This window comes from Ovis canadensis, chromosome 20 (genome assembly GCF_042477335.2).
Source record: "Ovis canadensis isolate MfBH-ARS-UI-01 breed Bighorn chromosome 20, ARS-UI_OviCan_v2, whole genome shotgun sequence".
Classification (NCBI taxonomy): Eukaryota; Metazoa; Chordata; class Mammalia; order Artiodactyla; family Bovidae; genus Ovis; species Ovis canadensis.
In genome coordinates this window covers 53,928,978-53,943,344 of record NC_091264.1, presented here as the reverse complement: position 1 = coordinate 53,943,344, position 14,367 = coordinate 53,928,978, and the positions used below count along the sequence as shown (strand labels likewise).

At 41.4% G+C, this 14,367-nt stretch overlaps 1 protein-coding gene across 2 annotated transcripts in view; it reads left to right on the top strand.

The window, feature by feature from the left end:
* KDM1B (lysine demethylase 1B) overlaps positions 1 to 14,367 on the top strand; it is a 42,934-nt gene that overhangs the window by 374 nt on the left and 28,193 nt on the right. Inside the window, exons 2-8 of one of the 2 annotated variants that reach the window (XM_069563316.1) lie at positions 188 to 231; positions 4,088 to 4,187; positions 5,063 to 5,190; positions 6,208 to 6,297; positions 6,849 to 6,960; positions 8,263 to 8,379; positions 13,736 to 13,774. In XM_069563316.1, coding sequence (XP_069419417.1) covers positions 4,101 to 4,187; positions 5,063 to 5,190; positions 6,208 to 6,297; positions 6,849 to 6,960; positions 8,263 to 8,379; positions 13,736 to 13,774 — 573 coding nt within the window. In that variant the 5' untranslated portion in view covers positions 188 to 231; positions 4,088 to 4,100. Of the gene's footprint in view, positions 1 to 187; positions 459 to 4,087; positions 4,188 to 5,062; positions 5,191 to 6,207; positions 6,298 to 6,848; positions 6,961 to 8,262; positions 8,380 to 13,735; positions 13,775 to 14,367 lie in introns of both variants that reach the window. The other variant, XM_069563317.1, reaches the window with a different exon arrangement.

The following is a 14,367-nucleotide window of genomic DNA, read 5'->3' as shown; positions in this document are numbered from 1 at the left end:
TGGTCCCTCGGGGCTCTACCTCCGTCCTCGGGTTGGAAAGGGGCGAGGGGTGCGGGGGAGGGTCCCAGCCCGAGGAATTGGGGAGGGGGTGGATTCCTGGCCTGGGGTGTTGGAGCGACCGGCTTCCCGGATTCCTCGCGGTGTTGCGGGTTAATCCACCTCCTCACAATGTTTGCTTTCTGTACAGGGGTGCCGTCTCCCCGAGACTCCTTGCACGCCTCCAGCGCAAAGGTGAGCCTGGGGAGGCTGCGGCTTCGACTTCGGAGGAGTCGAGAGAGCTTTTCGGAAAGCGAGGCGGCTGCCCGTGGCACAGGGAGCCTTTGGGGGCTCCCTCCTGGGGGCTGTCAGAGCCCTGTCACCCGGGGAGAGGCTGCTGCGAGGAAGGGGGCACCCACCGTCCGGGGGCTGGAACTCGGTCGCTTGCCTCCCAGCTTTGAGAGCGTGGCGGCGAGAAGCCGGTACGGCCTCGCAGGTGCTGTTAGCTGGACTGCAGCGCGGGGACCACGCATTAAGACTCTATCGGCATTGCCAGGTTGCTGGGGTGACTCCTCCGGGACCCGGGACCCAGAGGGGGCGGCCCGATTTCAGTAGCTGTTAGTCAACAGCCCAGCAGCTGGCAGGTGAAAGAGGAAGGAAGAGACAGGCCCAGCTGTAGCGAGTTGGGGGTTCTGTGACCTGGAACCTAGCCAGATGGAGGCTAGGCCTTCCTTCGGGAGAGCGTGCAGGCGTCCACACCACTTCGTTTGGAGGATCGGTCACTCCACCAGTGCACACACAGCTCAAGGCTTTTACACTTTGGTTGGTTGGTGGTTTTTTTTTTTTTAAACCGACTTTAGTGGAAGAAAGGTGAGTGGGAGAGAAGGTTTTCTTCAGGAGGTACAGGAGAAAATGACCATCAATAATTAATTATACTCCGTGCAGAGAAAGTCCTAAACAAAGCATTCGGGCAATTGAACTGGATCCATATGTCTGAAAGTTGATTCTTGTGGGTGCAGTTTTAAGTGGCCCGAAGGGAAATTTTTGCCCCTGTTGTCTCTGGAAAAGTTCCTAGTAGTTTGTCCAGTTTCGAAAAATTATGTTAATGCCACTATACGTTTTTATTTCAACCTGGAGTCCTTTAATTCATATTTTTATGGATTCTGTGTGGGTTTTTTTTTATTCAGTTTTTTGAATAAGTTACTTCTGAAAAAATCTTGGAACTTACTAAACTAGAAATCTAGACATTGATATATTCACACATATTTGGGTACCCCCCCAACCATTTTTTCCTTTTTTTTTTTGTCATATTAAGAGAAAACCAAAGCTATGAACTTAAAATTAGGGAGAACTATGCTTATAAGGTCATACTGAACCTGAAACAAATTGATTATATTTAAAGTTAGGTGTGTTTATTAATTTGAGGGAAAAGCGGGAAAGCACTTCCAGTATACTAATTTGTTTAACTAACACTTGGTCAGTATTTCTAAGATTATATTTAAAAGCATAAGTAACTGTAGTCCTCCCAATTTAAAATTTTTTCCTCCATTTGAGGCCCCAAGAACCCAGCAACAGTGAAAATAAAGAAATTACAGTGTCAAAAAAGAATGAAGGTACATAACTGTTAATGGTATAATTAAAGGTGAAAATGTACTACTCTGAAAATCTTCAATCATATTTTTCCCAGACCACACAGATTTCTTAACGGCTTTCATAGCTAATGTTTTCATTTCCTCTTAACCATTTCTTGGATTACATCATTCTTTTGCAATCAAAAATATGTTTTTCAGTATACAGTTGGGTTAAAATGTTTGATGAAATTTCCAGAAATTATGCTTTCCTTTGAGAGTGCTTGCATTCCCAAGTAACATGGTCAGATGTTGCTTGAACTGATTTTATTTGCATTCCTAAACCGCACATTAGACGCAAATATTTTTGCTGCAATACTTAACATATACAGTGTACACGTTTACATATGCTTTATTTGTGGTTCATTTTATGAATAATGTAGGTTATAAGTTTTATGTAAAGAGATTGTAAATTATTTTGAAAATGTGAGCCAGAAGCCCTTCTTAGGGTATAAGAATTAAGGTAGACTGTAGTACTTCTAAAACCACTTAGTGCTTTATCCCAGAGAAGGCAATGGTACCCACTCCAGTACTCTTGCCTGGAAAATCCCATGGGCGGAGGAGCCTGGTAGGCTGCAGTCCATGGGGTCGCTGAGGGTTGGACACGACTGAGCGACTTCACTTTCACTTTTCAGTTTCATGCATTGGAGAAGGAAATGGCAACCCACTCCAGTGTTCTTGCCTGAAGAATCCCAGGGACAGGGGAGCCTGGTGGGCTGCTGTCTCTGGGATCACACATAGTCGGACACGACTGAGGCGACTTAGCAGCAGCAGCAGCAGCAGTGCTTTATCCAGCTACATGATGAGTGCTGTAGGACTAATGGCAATTTTTTTAAATGGCTAAGAGCTGTAATGAATTTCAGAATATGTATACAGTATATTTGTTCCTATATTAACATAATGATTTTGAGATAGTGAAGACTGAGTCAAAGAAGAACCACCCATAACATTGGTATCAAGATTTCTCAAAGTTGATGTAGATGGCAGATTGAAAGTTTTTACATGTGATGTTCATAAATCCATAACTTACAAATGTTCATGTAAATAGTGAAAGTGAAGTCGCTCAGTCGTGTCTGACTCTTTGAGACCCCGTGGACTGTGGCCTACCAGGCTCCTCCGTCCATGGGCTTCTCCAGGCAAGAATACTGGAGTGGGTTGCCATTTCCTTTTCCAGGGGATCTTCCCTGATCCAGAGATCGAACCCGGGTCTCCCGCATTGCGGGCAGATGCTTTAACCTCTCAGCCACCAGGGAAGCCCTGGTGTAAACAGTAGGATCACAGTTTATGTAGTGAAGCAATAGGATTACAAGCCCTTCAAAGCTTTTCCCCAAGATTAAGATCATATATGTGGGACTTGTATCTTAACAACACTTCTCCACTTTCAAATTCTACTTTCAATTCCTTATCTGTAGGTATGTCCTATTTATTTCTCATGCTATTGTGAGTATGTGTGTGGAGTAAATATGGACCAGGGAAGGAGATGTCTGATAACTGTAGGATCCATATACTAGCGAGTACTTAGTTATGCTAAGCATTTTTCATTCCTTATTTAAGTTAATTGAAAAAAATGGTAGTATGACAAGTCTTGATCATTCGTGGATTTATGCATTATTTTTTTTTTTGCGTAGACTTTTGATTCTTAATGTTTTAACTGTGCTGTGATTAAACTAGTTTGAGAACTCAGTTTGTCCAGTGACTGTCTAACCCAGATTCCTGTATTCAATAGCGACCAGATAGTGTGCCTGAGATTTATTTGTTGGGTTTTACTGAGAAGAAATGAATGCTTTTTCTTTTTAAATTATGGTGGTGGTTGGTGGTTTCGTCGCTAAGTTGTGTCCAGCTCTTGCCACCCCATGGACTGTGGCCTGCCTACAGGGTCCTCTTTCCATGGGACTTTCCAGGCAAGAATACTGGAGTGGGTTGCCATTTCCTTTTCCAGGGGATCTTCCCAATCCAGGAATCAAACCGAGGTCTCCTGCACTGCAGGCAGATTCTTTTCCAACTGAGCTACGAGGGAAGCCTGTGTACCTTTTAAAGTAAAATAGATCAAAATTTGGGAACTAAGACATAGTGAGAAAGAGAGGAACATAAACAAAAATAAGATGTTTTTATTCATTGAATTTTATAAACAGTGTCTTTTGTTTATAGGTCCTTCATTTCTGTATATATGTAAAATATATATACTACTAATGGGTAACATTTATTGCGTACTTACACTAGGCCTGGTGCTTTCAATTAATTATTTTACTTAATCCTCACAACAATACTAGGGTACACACTAGTTGTGCCCATTTTATATATGAGAACACTGAGGCTTAGTCTTAGCTTAAATAACTTGAAAGCAGTGGTTTCACACTCAGGCCATCTAACTGTAGGGCATGCACTCTTACCACCAAAACTACTTAATAACTTGACTCCAGAGTGTTGAAAGTATTAGCAGATGCTCTTATTTAATATTTTCTGTTTTTTCTTTTTCTTGACAGATTTTCTGATACAATGGCGACCTCACGGGGGAGAACAAAGAAAAAAGCATCTTTTGATCATTCTCCAGATAGCCTTCCTTTGAGGAGTTCCGGTAGGCAGGTATCGCTTATTTCTTCATTCATTGACCCTGTTTTGAGCCAACGGACTTATTGTGATTGGGACTGAAGAATTAGAGATGAAAGAGTAGAATTCCAGCCCTCAAGGGACTTGCAGTCTAGTGGAAAAATTCACCTTGGGATTTCCAGTGTGATAAAGTGATAGAATGTAGGGAAAAAAGCTTATCTGGCGGAGATAAAGGCATTGCTGTGAAACAGCACAAGGTGTTCAGCTGTGTGGTTGCCTCCAGGATGTGAGCTGGGGCCAGATCATGCTTGGCTTGATATCATTCATAGGCATTCAGAGTTAGTTGGGTGCTGTTGATGGCTTACTTGCTGCCATCTTTCTTGTAGGGCCATTTTTTTTTTTAAGGAAAATATTGAATGATGTAATTCTTTCTCTAGAATTTGTCTACAGATTTTTATTGTAGTTTTTAAATCTACAATACTGAGAGGATAGAACTTCTCTAAGCAAAGAGAACAATCTTAATTTGAAAGTGGCTTTCATTTTTTATGATACGGCCTAAAAAAATTTCTTTTTAATTTTTTATTGGTTAGATTATCTGGGTCAGATAATCAGTATTGAAGTAGAGTTGAAACAGCTTTTTCCTAAAAGAAGCTAGTATGCATTTTCGGTCTCTACTTAGAGACCTGTTTTCGAAGTGGTGGTTCCAGATTTCTAGCAGATTAGTGAATTGTTTACACAATGCAGTCTCAAGGAAATTGCTGTTATCGTCAGTCCCTACCCCTCTGCCAGGATGCTGTTGATCTTCACACTTAGAACTTCTAACGTGGAAGTGATTTCAGGAGTAAACCTCCCACCACCTCCACCCTGGGCCATGCCAGTGTTGATCTTAACCTCAGCTGGTTCTTTCTCAGGCAAAGAAAAAGGCCACGGAGACGACAGATGAGGATGAAGATGGTGGGTCAGAGAAGAAGTACAGGAAATGTGAAAAAGCAGGCTGTACAGCCACATGTCCGGTGTGCTTTGCAAGTACTTCTGAAAGGTCTGTTTTAGATGGCGTGTCTTGGCCTCACCTTCCTGCCAATGAGCGCGTTCATCCTCAAAGATAGTCTTCCTAAAGATACATAGAGATACTGCTATCCTGCAGTAGAGACATCGCTGGTACATTTTGTACACATCATACCCCTCTACTCACTCCCCCATTAGACTAGCCTGTATCAGCTCTGCACAGTGACCAACCCCCTGTGCTCACATTGCATTCCCCATAGTTGTACCTCTGGAGGTTGGGAATGGGAGGATAGTTTGAGGATGGGATGGGGTAAGAGGTAAGGGGGGAGTAGGGAGAACCTTGAGCTTCCTACAGAGACCAGTGTTTGCTTATTTCTCTGGGCTGCTTTTCTCCCTCTTACAGCATACCTCTGCCTCCAAAGATACATACAGGGTTCATTCAAACTACGTCGCTAATTGCACTCTTGCCATTTTGTTGGGATGATCCAAGCATGACCTTTTACTTCCAATGGAAAGAAATCTTCAGTTAAGATTCAATGAAACCTGGAAAACAAATTCTTTCTTTTTTTTAAATCACAAAGAAGTGGTGGTGTTAGTGTTCATAGTGGCTTTATAGTTCGTTCTTTTGCTACATTATTGGCTGTGTGGCAGGTTTTATTTGCCAGATTGCCCACGGGATGGTCCGATCCCAGCTGGCCAGATGTTGCTGCTAGAGACCACACTTCCCTCCTTCACACACATGCGGCAAGCCCGCTGCCATCCCTTCTTTCATGTCCTAAAACCATATCATCACTCCACGGAGTCCTGATAAAACTAAGTCCCAGGGCCTTTTGATGAGCAGGCAGCTGGGTACTGCAGATGTAAGTCCCTGTGCCCTCCCCATGCATTGTTCTGTGTCAGTCAGCCATTTCTTCTGTTGTAATATCCAGTCATTAGGATTCTAAGTGAAGGTAAGGCAAAATGGGCTCATAAGAGGTGTTTGATAAATGTTAACAGAAAAAGCAAGACATGTTTATTTGTTACCGAATCTATCTGTTTTTGCTGTTTTCAGATGTGCCAAGAATGGCTACACATCCCGATGGTATCACCTCTCCTGTGGGGAGCATTTCTGTAATGAATGCTTTGACCATTACTACAGAAGGTTTGTTCTGATGATTGTTGGAAGTTTTGGGGGTGGAAGGGATGGTGGCGTGGGCAGTGGTGAGGGTCAGATGGTTAAGTCTGAGCACTCCCCTCCCCGGAGTTACTGAATTATTTCACTGTTTCATCCATACCTGAACTGACTACAGGTGTTCCAGAACTTTGATGCTATAGTTTGCATGTGTGTATGCTTGTGTGTGCACACTCAGGGCTCAGAAAGTATCTGCCATGAGACAATTGTTCTCTGTAGTTCACAAATTCTGAAAAATTAAGGCGCTGCTTTGCTCTTCTATGCCAGTGCAAAGGGGCAGGAATGAAAAGATTTTGTGGGGGATGCTGACAGCTAGAGGGTGCTGGACAGACAGGTAACCATCCCTTCTTGATAGTTTTAGATACTAAAAATGCAACCTGTTCTGTGCATGCTATGATAACTTACCCCTCCCCCCTTATAATGTGGCTAGTTAAGTCCTTCACATAAGATTTCTATCTGCCTCCTGTTTTGAAAACCTCAATAGCTTATTGTTTGATATATTTATTTTTATTGTTTTTCAGCCATAAGGATGGATATGACAAATATACTACGTGGAAAAAAATATGGACAAGCAATGGAAAAACTGAACCTAGTCCCAAAGCTTTCATGGCAGACCAGCAGCTCCCCTACTGGGTAAAAAAGATAAAACTGTATGATTTTGTGAAGCATTTATAGGGCTTCCCTGGTAGCTCCAGGGTAAAGAATCCACCTGCCAAGCAGGAAATGGGAGTTTGATCCGTGGGTCAGGAAGATCCCCTGGAGAAGGAAATGACAACTCACTCCAGTCATTCTTGCCTGGGTAATCTCATGGACAGAGGAGCCTGGCAGGCTACAGTCCATGAGGTAGCAAAGAGTTGGACACAACTGAGCAACTAAACAGAAAAAGCATTTATAGCACTAAATGCAAGAGGAATGGATGAAAATTCCAATTTTTAGGAAAGTTTTCTTTAGTTACATTTATTCTTTCTGTAACTATGAAAGCCAGTCACTTTTTTATTTTTGTGGAAAAATCACCTAACTTGACCTGTAGCATAAAGAAGAAACTAAAGACTCATTACCAGCTGTTGATAGCCATTGCTAAGTTTGGTCCATATCTCTCTTCTTTGTTCATGTTTTTCTGTGTTTATTTAAACACAATTTCACACTTAGTATGCAAATCCTAATTTGGTTTAGAATCATACTTTGCATGTAAGTTTTTAGTAGCTTTTAGGTTTTTTTAAATTAACTTTATTTTTTCTATTTAGCCATTCTTTGAAAACACGCTTTGGTGATTGTATATATAATATAAATATACCATCATTCAATAAATTATTTGCTAATTTATTTAATGTTATAGGTAATTTGAGCTATTCTATGCATACCTTAAAATTTTTCTTAATTGAAGTGAGATTTACATAACTTTAAAATCACAAAAAATTCACAAGGGAGACTCAAGAGGAAAGAACACACACACACTTATGACTGATTTGCATTGTTGTACTTCGGAAACCAACACATTGTAAAGCAGTTATCCTCCAATTACAGAGTAAGTTTAAAAAGGTTTTTTAATTAACCCTTTTAAAATGTACAACTCAGCATTCAGTACATTCACAGTGTGGTCCAATCACCACCAATATCCAATTCCAGAACGTTTCATCATCCACAAAGGAGATTTGTGCCCATTCAGCCGTTACCTCCCATTCCTCCCTACCCCTACCCCCTGGCAACCCCTGATCTGCTTTCTGTCTTTCTGAATTTACCATTTTGGATGCTTTTTATAAAGAAATCAGGCAGTGTGTGACCTTTTACATTTGGCTTCTTTCACCTAACCTCATGCATTTGATGCTGAACACTTGTTAACCCAAATCATGTGGAGGAGATGGCAAAGGAAGAGAGAAGAAATGCTCACTCAAGAGGCGCTAACTCATTGACCTTGACTTCTTACTTTCCATCTAGGTTCAATGTACAAAACCTGAGTGTAGGAAATGGAGGCAGCTTACCAAGGAGATCCAGCTGACTCCCCAGATAGCAAAGACCTACCGATGCGGTATGAAACCAAATACTGCTGCTAAGGTATGATGTCTTTGGTTTTCTGTTTGAATTAATTGATGGGTTATTTTAGTTGTCAGCTGGTAGTAATGACGTATATTTTTCCTTTATTGTATTGGTGATTGTATCAGGATGGTACTGTCCCATGTATAAAGAGAACCTGCACTATAATAGCTTAACAATTAAGGCTTTTCTTTTTCTCTCATTATAAACAGTTTAGAAGCAGGCAGTCCAGAGTTGGTATAGTTGCCCAGGGAATTCTCCTTCTAGTTTCCAGCTCTCCCACAAGATCATTATTGCACCATCACCCATCATTCCAAGTTCAAAGCAGAAAAGATGGGAAAGGCTGGAGTATCGTAAGCCAAGTCTCTCCTCCTTTTACTGGGAAACCAGGAGCTTTCCTGGAAGTTCCAACAGTAGATTTCTATTTATAGCTCTTTGGCCAGGACAGGATCTCACAGCTAGTCTGAACAACAGTGGGGACAAAGGAAGAAGATATTCCATAACTGTTGCATGTTTTATATTTTATAATTGGAGGGAAATCGTTCATAACAGCATAGAAATTAGGATCCTGTTAGTAAAGAGAAAAGGATGAATATATTTGGGCTCAATAGACAGGAGTTTGAGCAAACACAGAGATAGTGAAGGACAGAGAAGCCTGGCATGCTGCAGTTCATGGGGTTGCAAACAGTCGGACACGACTTAGCGACTGAACGACAACAACAATATGTTTGGGCTGTTAGCAGTCTTTCTTAATTGGTATATTCTGCCTCTTTGGAGATTTGACAATTGCTTAGCGTTTAAAAATGTGCTAATTGCTTCAAAGTGTTAAAGCATTCATCCATAGAATATGTCTTGTTTTATCAGTACATTAAAGAGTATTCGGAATTGTAATCTCAGGTGCAAGATGCTTTTCCTTTCTGAAAATTTTGACTTAATTCACAAAATTCTCCCTCTTAAAGTATATAATTCAGTGGTTTGTGGTATTAATATATTCACAGATATGCAGTTATCACCAGCAAAATATTTTCTTGTTCAAATTCTTCTTTAAAGAATGAATGAGAAACATTTGAAAAGCTTTATGATGTTTACGATCAAGTTTTTCAAAGCCTGGGATTTAAGATACAAATATTATTGAAGTAACTCATAATTATTAACATATTTGGAAGATTTTGCAAAGTAAACTGGTGAGAAAAATGGTATGACTATTTAGGAGTTCTGTTTTCTATAGTTTTAAATTTTACATAAGCATTACATGAATATAATCTCAAGTTTAAAAAAGCAAATTGAACATATGTGTGCATATGTAAGTACATGCACACACATAATCTGTAAATGAAAAATGGAAGTCCCCTTTAAACCATCTCTTTCTTCCCACTGTAATAGATAACAACTCTTAATGATTCATTTATCCTACTAGAACTTTCTTTATGCTCTCATTATGTATTTATGGTAGGCACATTTTTTTTAAAGCACTGGAAACAAATATCTAAACTACTTTTTAAAGATTTAAAGACGTATAGCTCAGAGTGATCATAGCCAATCATAGCCTCTAAGGATGATATCATATCTTTTAAGTCCCCTCTGCCCAAGAAATCCTCCCTTGAGACCCTCTAGCTCCATTCTGATTGATTACCATCTATTAACCTCAACTTTTGAAATATTTATTTAAATGGTGTTTATTGACTCAGAGGCCCTTTGGTTTTCAGCTTGGTCTTCTGTCAAGGACCAAAGTCTGGAAAGGTTTATTTGTAAAACAACATTAAAAAGAATGGTAGCAAACAACACACACTGTTTGGAGCTCACTGTTTGTCATTTAATGTATCTTGAAGATGCTTCCATCTCAGTGCAGAGAGATCTCTTTCCCTGTAAAGACTGTATAATACGTAGTCCGCTGAATGGATTTATCGTGATGAATTTGCCGTGGTCGAAGGGCATTTAGGTGACATTTAAACGTTTATCGTCAGTGAGTGCGCTGTAGTGAATAGCTTCATGCCTGTGCAGGTTTTATTTACGTATTTTTATTTTTGGGTGGCCTGGGTCTTCCTTGCTGTGCGCAGGCTGTCTGTAGTTGTGGCGAGCGGGGGCTACTCTTCATTGCAGCGTGAGGGCCTCTCGCTTCAGTGCCTTCTCTTGTTGCAGACACAGGCTTAGGCTCACGGGCTCCAGTAGTTGCAGCCTGCGGGCTTAGTGGTTGTGGCTCGTGAGCTCTAGGATTCTGACTCAGTAGCCATGGCGTCCGGGCTTAGCTGCTCCGAGACGTATGGGATCATCCCAGCTCAGGGACGGAACCTGTGTCCCCTGCATTGGCAGGCAGATTCTTATATTCTGTGCCACCAGGGAAGTCCTATCAAGCTGTTTTAATTTGAAATAATTCTTAGACCCACAAGAGGATTTATAATTTGTGTGTAAGGAATAAAGGATGAAGTTGAACACTCACCCCTAGTTTTAGAAACAGAGCGTGACCAATGCCTCTGTAACCCCCTGGGTGCCCCTCAGTGGTTATCTTCCTCTGCCTCTCCTGCAAGAGCAAGCCGTATTTCAAATTTCGTATTTATTATTCCTCTGCTTTTTGTTTTTGAGTTGATACATATGTATGAAACCCTAAATAACATGTGAAGTTCTGCATATTTTACGTTGGTTGGAAATTGTACCCTGTTGTTTGCCTTCTTCGGCAGCTTTCTTCTTTTCCTTAACACTGAGGTTTTTGGGTTGCCTCCATGCTGATGCCTACAGCTCTGAGTGGTTAATTGTCCCTGCTGTGTAATTTTGCACTGTGGGAATCTACCATAGCGTGTCTGTTCCCTTGCTCATAGGTGTGTGAAGGTTGTTTCTAGTTTGGGAGTGTCATGTTCTTTCACGTCTCTCCTAGTGCCGTGCTCAGTCATATCCGGCTCTTTGCGACCCCATGGACTGTAGCCCACCAGGCTCCTCTGTCCATGGAATTTTCCATCAAGGATATTGGAGTGGGTTGCCATTTCCTGTTCCAGTTTACCTAGTGCACACGTGCAGAGAGTTTCTCTGGAATATATTCCAAGGGCTAGATTTCCCAGACCATATGGTATGCCAGTCTTCAGTTTATATAGGTAACTTTTTAAATTGAAATATACAAACAGAAACTGCACAAGTCAAAGTGCCATAGTTCAGTGAATTTTCAGAGTCCACATTTAGCCAGGTCCCAGTAAAGAAAGCTGAGTGCCAAAGGATTGATACTTTTGAACTGTGGTGTTGGAGAAGACTCTTGAGAGTCCCTTGGACAGCAAGGAAATCAAACCAGTCAGTCTGAAAAGAATCAACCCTGAATATTCATTGCAAGGACTGATGCTTCCAGTACTTTGGCCACCTGATGCAAAGAACTGACTCACTGGAAAAGACCCTGATGCTGGGAAAGATTGAAGGCAGGAGGAGAAGGGGATGACAGAGGATGAGATGGTTGGATGGCATCACCAACTCAATGGACATGAGTTTGAGCAAGCTCCAGGAGTTGGGGATGGACAGGGAAGCCTGGCGTGCTGCAGTCCATGGGGTCACAAAGAGTCGGACACGACTGAGCAACTGAACTGAACAGTTAAGAAATTGACCAGCCTCTCAGAAGCACCCTTGCACCGCCTTTCACTCAAAGAGTCCATCCCTTTCCCCTGCCCAGAGTAACTACTTACTTCCTCTTCTCCCACATCCAAACACTAACCAGCCTGACCCTGCTTAGCTTCTGAGATCAGAGAGGACAGGCGCTTTCAGGGTGGTATGGCTATAGGTCCCTACTTACCCTTCCAACTTACTGTGGATGTTGCTTCCTTTTGAACTTTATGCAAATGGCGTAATACAGCATGCATGTTCTGGGTATGGCTTCTTTCAACTCACCGTGACGTTTGGAAGGTGCATCCATACAGTTTACTCTCATTGCTGTGCCGTTGTTTGACTGTAGTACAGTTTGTTTCGGCCTGCTGCTCTTGATGGACTTCTGGCTTGTGCTTAGCTTTTCTCTCTTACAAACTATGCTTCTTCAAGAATTTTCTAATCCTTTTCTTGGTGCACGTGGACGAGCGTCTCTCTAGAAAATGCAGGCATGCCTTGTTCTATTGCACTTCGCTTGTTTGCGCTTCACAGATACAAATTTTTCACGAATTGAAGCTTTGTGACAAGTCTGTATTGTCAGGTGATGGTTAGCATTTTTAGCAATAAAGTATTTTTATTTTATGTATTTATTTATTTTTGGCTGTGCTGAATCTTCATTTTGGCACAAGGACTCGGGGGCACTTGGACTCTGTAGTTTTCGCACACTGGCTTAGTTGCCCCACGGCATGTGGGATCTTCCCTGACCAGGGATCAAACCCCTGTCCCCTGCATTGGCAGGTGGATTCTTAACCACTGGACCAGAGGTATTTTTTAATTAAAGTGTGTGCAGGTTTCTTTTTTTAAGCTATTGCACACTTAATAGACTATAGTATAGTATAAACATAACTTTTATATGCACTGGGAAACCAAAAAATTCTTTTGAGTCACTTCTATTGTGATGCTTGCTTTATTGCAATGGTTGGTCTCAAACTGAGCCCACAATGTCTCTGAGATATGTCTGTATAGCAAGACTAGAATTGTTGGGCATCATGCAGTCATATCTGCAGGGCTTGATTCCGGGACCCTGCAGGTATCAAAATCTGAAGATGCTGAAGTCCTTTGTCTAACATGGCATAGTATTGCGTATAACCTACACACATCCTCTCGTATACTTTAGTTCATCTTTAGAATACTTTTAATACTTCATATAATGTAAGTTCTATATAAATAGTTGCTGGTGCATGGCAAATTCAGATTTTACTTTGTGGAACTTTCTGCAATTTTTTGGAGTATTTTTTAATCCAAGGCTGACTGAATTTGTGGATGTGGAACTGATCATAGTATGTACATCTTCAGTTATACAAGATAATGCCAAATTATCATGCATTTAAAGGTTTCATATTTTGTCAGATTCTTCTCCAGAATTATTACACATTGTTATAGGTTGCCAGCGAGGACGTCCTTTCAAGAGGAGCTGTCTTCCTCGCACCCTCACTCATGTGGGTGTTTTATTACACTTTCTCTTTTCCAGTCTAATTGATGAAAAGAGATATCTTATTAAAGGTAAACTGACACTTAGGACTGTATTTTAGGGACTTCCCGGGAGGTCCAGTCGTTAAGACTTCACCTTCAGTGCAGGGGGTATACATTCGAGCGCTGGTCAGGGATCTAATGTCCCACATGCCTTGGGGCCAAAAAACCCAGAAGCAATAGTATAACACATTCAATAAAGACTTTAAAAATGGTCCACATTAAAGACTCTTAAAAAAAAAAAGACTATATTTTATAATTAAACCTAATTAATACTTTTTGTCTTGTTTTGCAGCCTGAGACCTCAGACCATTGTTCCCTCCCAGAGGATCTAGTGAGTATTTCTGCATGTTTCAGATTAGCCAGCATCACACCTTCAGCGATAAGTGCAATAAGTAAAGCACAGTAACAGTGTTATGAGTGCCTTTATTCGGTTGCTGATCAAAGGCTTTTTAATCTCCCGTGATAACTATGTGATAAAAATGCTAGCAGGAATGGTGTTATGAGTGATCCTCACCCAACTTGAAAAAAAAAAACACTAAAATTTTATCGCTTTATGTTTAAAGGAAATAAAAAGGCAGAAACTGACACCATGCCTTCCTACAAGGATCAGACTTGTTATACTTGTTTTCCAAGGGGGACTTTCTGACCTTCTCGCCACTTGAATCGTTCCAGGAAACGAACAAGAGGCCCATGATTTGATGGTCTTGGCCCAGATTCAGCTGTGAGAGGGTTCTCGTGTTATTCTGACCTCAGCGTAACTGCTTTGTCCCGTCTCTGCCCAGATGTGGAAGGGGCAGCAGCTGGCAAAGCCTGGCCACGTGTTGCTTGTCTTAGGAAACTTTGCTCCCTGAGCTGACTGATTTTGCCACATAAGCCAGATCCAACGGCTATTTCAGAAGATGATTTTTTTTTTAATTATTAGTT